Source organism: Dysidea avara, chromosome 3 (assembly GCF_963678975.1).
Source record: "Dysidea avara chromosome 3, odDysAvar1.4, whole genome shotgun sequence".
NCBI classification, from domain to species: Eukaryota; Metazoa; Porifera; class Demospongiae; order Dictyoceratida; family Dysideidae; genus Dysidea; species Dysidea avara.
In genome coordinates this window covers 34,216,076-34,229,156 of record NC_089274.1, presented here as the reverse complement: position 1 = coordinate 34,229,156, position 13,081 = coordinate 34,216,076, and the positions used below count along the sequence as shown (strand labels likewise).

At 36.7% G+C, this 13,081-nt stretch overlaps 1 protein-coding gene across 2 annotated transcripts in view; it reads left to right on the top strand.

Moving 5' to 3' along the window:
* Window positions 1-13,081, top strand: part of LOC136250808 (BAI1-associated protein 3-like) — a 96,892-nt gene extending 83,811 nt beyond the window's left edge. For both annotated transcript variants that reach the window (XM_066043114.1, XM_066043113.1), the window contains 3 exons: window positions 10,356-10,394; window positions 12,063-12,183; window positions 12,588-13,081. In XM_066043114.1, the coding sequence (XP_065899186.1) occupies window positions 10,356-10,394; window positions 12,063-12,183; window positions 12,588-12,879 (452 nt within the window). In that variant the 3' untranslated portion in view covers window positions 12,880-13,081. The remainder of the gene's footprint in view (window positions 1-10,355; window positions 10,395-12,062; window positions 12,184-12,587) is intronic.

The following is a 13,081-nucleotide window of genomic DNA, read 5'->3' as shown; positions in this document are numbered from 1 at the left end:
TTAAAGTGCCCAATAACACCATCCCTAACCCTCAGTAACCAACCCTACAATGAGGTAGCAACAGTCCATGCATTAGTGTTGGTCAGTCACAAAATTGGTCACAAAACCGTGAGATAACAGAAATGAGATATCAACAAAAACGTGCTAGTGGACTGATATAGGTGCTTGCCTACCATGTGGAAAGTTAAGAAAGGCTCAGACCATGATGAACATAGATGTATGCCTGGCTGTAGATAAGCCTGGCTGTAGATAAACCTGCATGGCTGTAGGCTTGTGGAAGATAACATTAGTCTACATCTTCAAATTTACTATGAATGGTATGCTGACTGCACATCTGCAACCAGTGTAGATAAATACCAATATATACATATGGGAGGCTTTTGCTCGTTAAATGCGTGGGCGGCCGAGGAACAGCCTTATTTTTCGAGCAGAGGTAAGACAACTCTGCACTACGCTACAATAAAGCTAAATTTGCTGACCAGTGTAGATAAATACCAATAGGTACAATTGTATGCATATGAGAGGCTTTTGCTCGTTAAATGCTAATTATATATGTGGGCGGCCGACGAAAGGCTTTATTTTTCAAGCAGAGGTAAGACGGCTCTGCACTACGCTACAATAATGCTAAATTTGCTTAAAACACTGAAAACGCTCAGCCACAACAATATGTTGTGTCAAACTAGATGCCAGCTCATTTTCGATTACGCAATCCTGATGATTGTTTAACGCTTCGTAACTGCAACAGCACGTGGCAATTATATAAAAGTTTTATAATAGAACGGACTCACCGGGAATCATCAACAGTAGCCATCACCTAACTGAGAAAATCCTATTCAACATTCACAGAATCGGTAGAAGCTCTGCCTGCTCATCCTTCACGCAGCTGAGCATCCACAATGTCCGTTTGATCCAGGTTTATCACCATGCCGCATCTGCTAGACTTTACCAACTCTGCTCCAAATCGACCCTGAGTAGTAGCAACTCTCCAGTGACACCAAGGACAAAAGTTTTTCTGTCCGCCAACACACCATGCACTATGGCACGATCTCGTGATCTCAAACCTGTCAAACCAGTTTATTACAATGAATCATTATGACATCATTACGTTTCATGTATCCTACAGGATTGGTTCAACTTTTACCTGAAACAAGTGTTCACTTCAGTTTGTGGTGCTAGCACTGCTAATATACAATGCCTCTCTAATGGACCTTACAGTAGACTCAAGGATTCTGTGTTGCTGAATTTAATTACTTTACTCGAAAGGATAGTTTATCACTAAAGGATGCTGGCTTCATTTACTATGGTATGGTACGTAGATTTGCACTGTATCCATTCTACGCCCACACCAAGGCATGTTAACTTCAATTTATTGCGTTGCAATAAATTATATTGTGTCCATCTCAGTGAAAACCCATCTAGTTCGCACAACTTCCGAATTTTCTCAACATTATCTGCATAGTCCAAGGAATGGTTAACCAAAATTTCAGTCGATTATGGTGAGTAGTTTTGGAATTACAGCACTAGAAATTAGGAAAAGCAAGGAAATCAATTTGTACAGTAACTATACTAAAAATAAACTACAGGCGCTTGCTTACATTAGCAGCCATAACTTCTGTTTGGATTAGTCTACAAAGTTGGGATTTGGCTTACAGTGTTCACCATGGATTGGTAGATCAACCAAGGTATAGTTTTAACCCTGCAGTCAATTGCAAATAGGCATACGAAGGCGGTTTTATTGAAGAAACGGCAACAATTTTGTTTAAATCTACCGCATCGTAAACAAATGCACGTAAAACACAGACCATTGGAGCTACTGAAATAAAGCAAAGATTTTTGAACTCCCCATGAGTAGGCAAATAAGTGGTATTTAGGTTTAATAGATTTAACACTTCCTTTCCTGAGTTATGGCTCGATTAAAACTTACGTAAAATTTCTTTGTAACATGCATAATTTCACCAATTATGAGTGTTAACCAATTGCGCATGTTAATCTTGCAGTTTTGAACTTTCTGTATATTTGTTTGTAGCTGTGTTTGTCTGCAATAGAAGTACATTATGTAAGGTGTCATGCAGTGAGTGATGATGTAATGTGGTAGAGATGTATGACAGGGTCCAGTGTTGGGTGTAACGTGTTACATAGTGTCATTACTTCATGCAGTAAAAGGTAATATAATGTGCTACATTTCTTGAACTAGTAATACATAACTGATCATTACTTTACTAAAGTGATACGTTACTTAAGTAACATGTTTACTGGTAGTTACATGTATTACAGTAATATTATTACCTAACAAAGTACTAACGTGTTACTTAACAAGTGCGTGTAACAAGTAGCATTATGTCGTGCACTACTGCAAAGTATAATAACCAGTCTTCTAATGCTGTATTTTACCTAGAAAACAACATTAATCTAATCATGTGACCATTAATCTCATTCAATGACATAGCTATATTCACTAGTTATGTGTTACAGTTACAGGTATTGCTGTAGATGTACCTTTGATTTGATTTGCACTCACAATAACCACAAGCTATTATTATATCACAATAATGGATTACTGTGATACGATTATCACACTATTGATATTATTACACATTGCTATTGTTATATGGCATTGTAACACTACTTTTGGCACTTGCTCTGAGCATTACCTTGGTACATGGGTCAAGCTAGATTCTGAGTATAAATGTAGTAAAACATCTGAGCACACAAGGTGTTTCAAGATGTGTTTTGCAAAAGTGACATGCAGGACTATTATTCACTGGTTCTGTGCCAACTGCGATTAGCTGGTTATGAGTTATATCAACAAGTTCTGTGGTAGCTCACGGAGTCAGTAAATGAGGTTATTCCATGTCAAATCAACAAGGAATTTAGGGTCACCTCTCGGATTTTGACGAAACTTGGTGTGTTTGTAGTACCTGTGGTGCTTATCGCTCATGCAAATTTTTAGATCCACGCATTCCATAGTTTCTGATTTATGACCACAAATATTTTGAATATTTCATGAAAATTGGTCCATCTCTAGTTACAAAATTAACTGCAACTTTGTACTGTGAAAATATTTTTAAACACAATTTTCACTGATGAAAGACTGTTGACTGACCTTTCCAGTGATCCCTAAATTATGGGATATCTACTTAATTATGGTTCAAAAGTACTTCATTGAAAACTTTAATCCTTTATATTTTGTAAACTGCTGCTTGAAATTTTTCAAATTCTTTTGTGAATAGTGATTGGGTAATAGTCTATGTTTGATAAAATTTTTGTGGCGGGACCACTATGGGCTCAAGAGATATAATGAATTATGTTGTGGTATGCAGTGGAATTTGCAGTCTATTATTGCTGTATTGGAGTGTACACCTCCGATAACCACTCGCAACAAGGCCATGCCAAGTTTGTCTTACAGAGTGAAGGTGTTTAGGTACATTGCAACCCGTATTAGTGACCACCTGTATTGAAAGACCATCTATAAGCTGCAGTTAATTTATACTTTAATTGGATCTTAATGTATAGCACAAAGCATCAATCTTTTCTAGCAAATCCAAAAATGGTCTTTATTAGACAGGTTGACTATATAAATGAGATCATCATGCGTCCATAAACACATTAATGTTGTACCATCTCTTCAGTTATACCTTATTTATTAAGTAAAATTTTGCCGTAGTGCACTTACATACATATCTCCACTCTACACCATTCAAGTTACATACATGGCTGCATAGGTACAACAGACCTCCTCAAAAAGGATATCGGGTACCTTGATAGCCTCATGATCTTACTTTATAATTGTATGTACATTTTTGGACCCAAGACAAGTCTGTGGTTTCTCAAAAATTAACACTTCATCAATGGTCCAGAGAATAGAAGAGTTACACTATATACAGTAGATGCATTACTTGTACCAAGAATTTTTATATTATTAACAATTGCTTGCACCTCAATGCGTGATTTATAGTACTGTAATTACTAAAATTAATGGTTTTTCAAAGTATTTTGTGTTCACGTTTTGAGATCAGTACAGGCAAGAGTATATAATGGAGAGCCCTCCCCATTATATACTCTTGGTACAGGTAAATGTTATATACGTGGTCAACATGTTTACTTCCTATGTGAATATGTGTATGAATTTATGACTTGATCTTCAAAGTGGTCGTGAATGTAAAGTAATGTAGTAATTAATTTCATACATTGAGGTACAATTAATGCATGCATGCGTATATGGTAAAACCCCTCCATTGCTAGGACCATAATAAAGTGCTCATATTACAGAAGCCACAGAAGTATCTTGGTCTAAATGTATGTGCACCGCTAGAGTGGGAGTACAGTGTATAAACAGGTGTCCTGGTTATCAAGGTATTCAGGTATCCTTTCTGAGGAGTTCTGTTGTATGTATCTATGCAGCCACATACAGAACTTAAATATGGTTAAGTCCACTACAGTGGGATTCAACTTAATAAAAAAGGTACTTGTGAAGAGATGGTACAACATTTACATGATGTTTATGGACACATGGTGGTCAGATCTATAATTTATAGTCAACCTGTCTAATAAGGACCATTTTGGTTTTGCTAGAAAGGGTTGATGCTTTGGTGCTATACAGTAAAGAAGTATAACTTGACTGCAGCACATAGATGGCCTTTCAATACAGGCGGTCACTAATACAGGTTGCAATGTACCTAGACACCTTCACTCTGTAAGGCAAACTTGGGAAAGCTTGTTGTGAGTGGTTATTGGAGGTGTACACTCCAATACAGCAATAATGGCCTGCAAATTCCACCACATACCACAACATAATTCATTAGATCTCTTGAGCCCATTGTGGTCCCGCCACAAAAATTTTATCAAACATAGACTATGACCCAATCATTATTCACAAAAGAATTTGAAAAATTTCAAGCAGCATTTTTCTAAATACAAAGGATTAAAGTTTTCAATGAAGTACTTTTGAACCATAATTAAGTAGATATCCCATATTTTAGGGATCACTGGAAAGGTCAAACAACAGTCTTCCATCAGTGAAAATTGTGTTTAAAAATATTTACACAGTGCAAAGTTGCAGTCAATTTTATATGTAGAGATGGACCAAATTTTCATGAAATATTCAAAATATCTGTGATCATAAATCAGAAACTATGGAATGTATGGAGCTAAAAATTTGAATGAGTGATAAGCACCACAGGTACTACAAACACACCAAGTTTCGTCAAAATCTGAGAGGTGACCCTAAATTCCTTGTTGATTTGACATGGAATGACCCTATGTTAAATAGTGCCATGAACACACATTTAACATTATAGTTATTGTTAGTAAATTGCTCTTTACCATTTTTTGTTCAGAACAAACCACAAAAACTTAAAACTGCTTGTGGTCTGTGATATGTGTACTCTAAAGGCTGTCTTCATTGTATTTCCTGGGACATTCTTTTAGTCCATTCATTATGCACTGGTGCTTGGAATATACAACTTTCCACTGCTATGTTCTTCACAAAGAGCAACTATAAAAATTGGTACACACATTGACTTCCCATATTATCAAGAGTAAATCTTCTTTTATTATTTACTCTTGATATTATTAATTTAGCTATATGGCTACAGTTCCCCTTTAAACATGTTTGTTCTTATATAGCGTAATATAAGCAATCAATTATCGACCGGCGTCTATTATCGGCCAACTCAGTATCTATTATCGGCCAACTCAGCATCTATTATCGTCAAATAGAATCCTGATTCAAACACAGAATTTCACAACACTAAGCTGCCTTGTGCTGTTTTGTTTTGTTGTCCTAGCAGTTAATATCAACTTCTGTCATGTTGTACTGTTTGTGAATGACAAGAGGTTTGTTTATGACTTAGTTTGTATACACTAGTCTGTTATTTTTGGCATGAAATGGTATTAGTAGCATACTGAACTTTATCCGTGTTGTTTCTGTTGTTGTACCACACACTGAGCCTTATACACAGAGACAGGCTGTGGTTATTCAAAAGGCTCTAGTGATTGGCTCTGCCAGAGTAATCATCCTTCCCAGTAGAATAGTGTTTGCTTACACATGTACGCATCTGTTTACAAGAAAGTCACCACTGATAGGACTTGGAATTCGTGTCCTTTGTACTGTTTAAGTAGTTTTAACCATGATGGATTAGTGGCTGTGCAAAGACAAGGCGGAAAGTCCTGTTGTGGTGATGAACAATGGAGATAACTTGGAGAGGAAATAACTCAAAGCAAGGTGAATTGAAGTAAAGTCTTCTGGGGGGTATAGAAACAACAGGAGAATTGACTACAAGAGCATGGATAAACTGGGTGAATGTTTGTAATTTAAAATACATGCACTTTCATGCACCATTGACTACAGTACACTTGGATTTTAGAGGTTTGGAGGCTTGTCACAGCTGTCAAGTGTTCAAGATATGTTTCACTGCTCAGGAGCAAGATGTACATAGTAGATAAGAATCCCATACATAGTGGAGAGAAGTTGTTGGTTATTATGTAAAGAAAAAGCTTTTATGTCATTGTTACATTGCTGTACAGTAGGAAGCAAAGTAACTACAGTTCTTCTCAGTGGCACCACGCTGAAATTTGTCTTGATGAAATATTAGTGCTGTTCAATTTGTCTTAAAATGTGTTAAGGTGGCGGTAACCGCAAAATTATTAATCGATACATAGATTTATAAAATTCATAAAACACAGGAATAAAGAGTGCACGAAGTTATATGCTGTATCATGTTTTAGCACAACCATTACACTGTTGCCATAAGAAATTTCACACTGCTAAAACACATGGAAATGCGGATACAGAGCAATTCAGGAACCCCTTTTATAATCATCTTCACGTCAATTTACTCGCAGCCTTATGCCAAGACGGATCAAACGATGGGTTATTCAGGTTTTCCCAGGCAATGCCTAGGGCGTAATGAGTTTACCATAGTAATAGCGTAAGCAGACATCATTCTATTTATATAGTTTCCTTGTGCCAAGCGTCCATGACTATGAAAAGTGGACGGTAGTGCCAGGATTACGTACACGGAAAATTTTTTTCGGGTATTGCGCCCTTCGCCCACCTTTGTTGCACAACTGCATCTTGTTATACAAGGATTTAAAGCTAGTATACTAGAAAAATTTGACGTAGAAAAGCTGTCTTCACCATTTAGGATACCATACTAATACCACAAATTACCCTTGCCGCCAAAATTTCGCGCAAAGGATACGAATCCCCTTAAACTAAGTTTCTATACTACTCTACTTACTTTTGTGAATGTCTTCTTTACTACTACATATTAAACAACGATGAATTTCTTCTTACAACAAAGCCACGCGCTTTAACACACAACGTAGCCATATTATTATTACGTAAGTGTAATCGCGTGATCTAATAAAGCAAATTCTTGTGGTAATATTATGGCTTCACTTCATAAGGCTTCCCTTTAGATGGGTTTCCGGTATACCGGTATACCGCCACCTTAAGGTTACGTAAAGTCGAAGCCCTTCAATCCAGGGAAGCCAAAGCGTGTGCCACAAAAATTTCATTAACTATACCACATTGCTAATATTCCATAAAATTTAAATGGCGATTGCGCCAAGGTTAGATTTTGTGTTTGGTTTTTAGTGCTATTTACCACTAGGAAAGCATAAACGTTGTGTAAATTAGTTGATAAAAAAGCTTGTTAATATATTTGGTAATGGTTTAATTGTAGTGACTTCTTTGTGTCTACAAGTCTCATCAAGGTTAGCGTTGTAATTAGTTCTGTAGGGCTTGTAGCAAACATCAGCTTAGTGACACAAGGCTTGTTGGGTGCTTATATCCTCGATACACTGTCAGTTCTGTTAGCGCATGGCGCTTGAATGACATCACTAATTATTTGTGGTTTCTTTGGCATTTCACTATTACTTCACGTCAGTTTTCTATAGTATACTACTAGATAGGCTAGTTGTTGTGGCTTAGAACAGTTCAGTAGTAGTGGGCGCAGGGACAGATACCAAAAAAGTGCTTTTAATTGCATTTTCTTAGCGATACAGGAAGGATTTGTATGAAACTTCGAAAATTAAATAACTGTATTCATACTGTACTCGGATTGCTAAAGCAAGCCTTTCTTAATGGCTTTCTGTCCCTGCCCATGTGTCTGCTGGCTGGTTTTCACTAATTATCTTGGCGAAAATGGTAATAGTTTCCCAGCGATTTGACGTGTAGTAATGCTTCGAAGTCCTTCACAAACCACACTATAGCTCTTGAGAGATTAACACTAGCAGCTTCAAATCTCCCAACCTATTAGGCTAGTGTATGGACTGTAATGGGCCAGTAAGTAAAGATGTGTGCTTATTAGCAAAGGCGAGTTATCACCTTAAGTACAGCATGCAGTATTTTACCCATTTCCGGTTTACCGTAACCTTAAAGCATTGAAGTACTGAAGTGTTTGTTTTATTAGAAATTGATTTGAGTGTATTTCATTACAATTTTGGTGGAATTACAATTGGTACAGTGGATCTACAGTTATTCGAACAGCTTTGTTTTTATAGTTAGCAAAAAGTGTTCAGATAAGTGAAATTGTTTAGATAACTGAAGCCCATTAATTTATATACAGAGCTTCATTCAACTACTCAAATAGAACAGTCATTTGCTCTAATAGAATGCACACTGATGACAAAATAGCCTAATAGAACTGTCACATTTGGCATTCAGATAACTGAGGTTCAGATAAGTGAGGATCCACTGTACTGGTATATAGACTATTTTGTACTATTGGCAAGATTTAGTATGGGAATACCAAGTGAAATACCTCAAACTGGATGATAATTGATGTAGGCAAGTTAATGAGTGGTTGATAAACGATGTGAACTGTTGATAATTGAAGCTGTACACCACTGTCTTTGGCCGGATGCTACTGAAGAACTCCGCTGCCTGGGGAGCTTGTATATTGTGGACACCTAGAGTATTAAATTACCCATTGCTGGGTATAAAAAGTTTGTGCCCATCTTGTTCTAAATGAAAATCCCATGGGTTGGCATAATTGATTGCTTACATGAATATTAACTCATTTTAGAATGGCAAACAACTAATGCCTTACCTATAATACACATTGTACTCAAAATTATATCAATTTTTGGGCACCAAAAAAGTCTAAATATCTATACCGTGGAGTCTGGTTGTTAAGCTCACGTTTATTATATTAAACGCATATTACTTGTTAAGTGCATACCGTATAGTAAAAACTTTGGCGAATTGGCAAAAGCGTTCAATTTGCCAAAGTTTTTTTTGCCAATTATTTTAGATGATCGCATGAGCACAGTGAGTAACTGGAACTTGAGATGAAGGTGAACTCCTACGAGTCGTACCACTACGCAATAAAGATCGAGCTTACCTTGGAGATCTTCGAAATGTGTCCCACAGTTGTAAGCACTACTTGGGATAGCATTTCTAACCGGCTTCCTATTCGCATGTCAGCTAGTTCATCGTCCCATGATGGGTTTGGTCAAATACTTTGATATACGTGATAACCTCTGCTACTGAAAAACACTCTCGTCATCGCAGGAGATAGATCCGTAGCCACAAAAGCACTGCTACAAAAATGCTTTAACAATACTAGCTACCTATACACTTACTACACTACTTAACTGATGAGTTGACACCTTGTCGTTAACCTTACGTACCATACAGTAAAAACTTTGGTGGTAAAAACGTCAGCAAATATTGTTTCAATTGCCCAAGTTTTTTCTGCCAATTTTTTCAACAGAGGGATTTCGTCACACTTTTTTACTGCCAAAGTGGTTTTACTATACGGTACCCATTTCTCGTATTTAATCATGGTTGATAAGCTCACATGGACAAACATGAAGCTCCAACATGAGACAAAGCTTTACAAGAGAAGAAATGCTAGTGGTTTACTAATAGTGTATGAATCGATATTTCACAAAGCCAAAAAGTACTATACTTAACAAGTGAAGCGGTCTTCTGTAGTATGCTCCACACAAAAGATTCAGTGTAAAACTGGACTCAAAATATTGGTACTGCAATTCACACCACCCCAAGATAGTGAATCCGACAAGCTTTATTTATTAGGCACATGCGCTTAACAATTATATGTTAATCACAATATTTTTTTGCTAACTTTTATTAGGTGTATGCGCCTAACAACCAGACTCTATGGTAGTTTACTTTTAGTATAGGTCACTGTACAATTTCCCCTTCCTACTTGTCCAGCATTATTATTCCACAGCTGCTAGGGTAATACCCCTGGACACTGTAGATAATACTGAAGTGATGAAAAGAAATTTGGAAATGAATTGAGCTATCTGTCATTGTATTTTGATTGTATATATGTGTGTGTATACACTTAACCACTTCCCATTTTTGTATTTGCTTGTAGTGATAAAGGCAACAAATTTGCCACCTTTGGACAGTGATGGTATGTATGACAAAAAGATATATTTTCTATTATGTATACATTCTATCCCACTGAAGCCCTACACCAAACTAAAAAAAGGAGGATGAGGTAGCTATATCCTGGGAATGGAAGTTAAACCCCAGAATCCTTAAATATGAAGGACAAGCTAATATACACATTCAGTTGGATTAAAGGAAGCATGTCAAAATATATAGCTGCAAGCACATGAGGACATACAATGCAGAAAAGACTAGGAAATGGACTGGAAAAACTTACCACAAACGTCTATTTATCACAGTTATACCCACTCCAAAACAATATCAGTCGCTGTAGTGACAGTAAATAAACCTTTGAATATCGTCTCAAAGCTTGCTTAACCCGATATTAAGTACTGCGAGTAAAACAAAAAAGTACAAGTAAAACAAATAAAACAGACGGGTTGAGCACAAGTAAAACAAAACAGACTATAGGGTACAACAACTAATAAAACTACATAACTATCTACTTTACGTACTACTACTACTACTACTACAAGTAGGGGAATACAACTAAGGAGTCATCATTGTCAATGCCTTGAAGTGCCCAATACCTCAAAATCATGTTCAACCATAACGCAACAGAAAGTTGCTGTAGTAGATTATTCCTTGCAAGTTTAGCAGGAACACCACTGCGAGGGGTGGTACGGTCAACAATTACGTAGAATGTCTTCAAAGCAAACACAGAGTCCAGACTCCAAAACAACACTACTATTAAGGGAATAGAATCATCCCGTCCCACTTTCTCCACAGCTGCCAAATGCTTCAAGTTAATTGCTGCAATTAGTTTCACAGCTACTTCTCAGTGTAACTGGTGACGGGAGGTGATGGGCAGGCTTCGAAGTCACACCATGTTGTACTTTGTCAGTTGGTAAGGCTTACTGCAACAATAAATTTGACTAATTGTCAATTAATCAATAAATTCATGCTGTTGACTATAATTCAACCATGTTTACAGCACTGATAGTAACAATTTCACCCGTGACTGCTTTCACCTGAGTTTATTACACCCTTGTTTTAAGCGTAGGGCTTGTTTTTGGCTCAAACGCACTTTAGAGTCACATTTAAAAGTTTTTATAAGACCTTTGTTGTGCCTAGTATTGTTTTTGCAATGCTATGGTAAATTCATGTTTTAGGCTTGTTTGAGCCAGTCTGTTTTCCCAGTCTGTTTTCCCAGTCCATTCAGAATTTTAGTCATGTCCCAAAATTGAAACCATGCATAGCTTTACTAGCCTCATTGTAGTTCTTTATGAAGTAAAATGCTTCAAAGTGTGGGATAGAAGGCATGTCATAACACATTATCAACACCTCAATTTAGCAATTGTCACATTGTTTATGAAAGCCAGAAAAACAATGCACCTGGCAAATACAATGTGCCAGATGTGGGGTTTCAAAGCGTGGGATAAAAGCCAATTAAACTCCATACCTGCACTCGTAGGATATCTGTTATCAACACCTCGGCCTGGGGGTTGATAACAGCGATATCCTACTCATGGTGAGGTTTAACTATAACTTGTGTCTGTGAACTTGTATGTGTGTTAATTTGGGTAAGGGTGAGATGTGTGTGCTCACATAGAAAGTTTTGTTATGACTACACAATACTATTGTTGTGTTCACAAAAATTATACTAACATATTACAAATATATTACGCAGGTTTAAGTGATCCTTATGTGTATATACAACTGAAGCCTACCACAAGATTTCAAATTGAAGCAGTGCAGACAGAGTACAAAAAGAAGACCCTGAATCCTACGTATTTCAAGCAGTTTGATATGTAAGTAGTGTATGTATAGCTATGTGAATCAAACAGTGGTTTGAGAAACCTCTTACATGTATGTGGTTCAAAACCGCAACTGTGTGAAGGCATTCTCTGTGTTTTATGTACTAGCTGCCTCCCTTTAAAAAGCAACCTTTTCCATAAAGGTAAAGTCTGTATATTCAAACACAAGTGGTTCAATGTGCACAAAATTTTTGCACTGTCCTTTTCTGGATGCTAACTGAACATGCACGTAAATCAAACATGCCTGAACAATACACTCAAGTATTTTGATCACTGAACACTCAAGCAGCGACATATTATTACTAGGTTTTTACCTCTGCTATTGTAGCCAGTTCCTCATAGTATTGTACTTCCTTTAGATATTCATGTTTAATATTGGTGTGTTCTTCCCTTTATAGAGAAGTCAAAGAGGATCTTCTTGACATGACTGGATCTGTTCTGACACTGAGTGTCTATGATCGTGATACTGTGAAAGATGACTTTGCAGGAATGGTGGTAGTTGAAGGTAGAGAAATCCCTCGACTTCCTGGTGGCTCCTCCAATATTGATGATCCTAAAGCTCCACAGAGAAAGACGTATGAACTCTCTCTAGTACCAGACACTATGACTCCTAAATTAGAAGATCTGAAAAAGCGAAATTCCAAACATTATAAAAGTCAACGATTAAAAAGGAAAATTTATAAAAGTTAAATTTCATTTTTCATTTTAATTAATCATGTCATACAAATATAAATATAAGTAAAGAGGTGTATGTGTGAATTACATATAAATATTGTACTGTATGCTGTTCTACCTGTACTTTTTAAACAGATTTTTTTTCAGTCCTACCAAACCAATATGATATTCTCATTGTTATACATTATATTATTTACTCTTGATTATAGCTATGTAC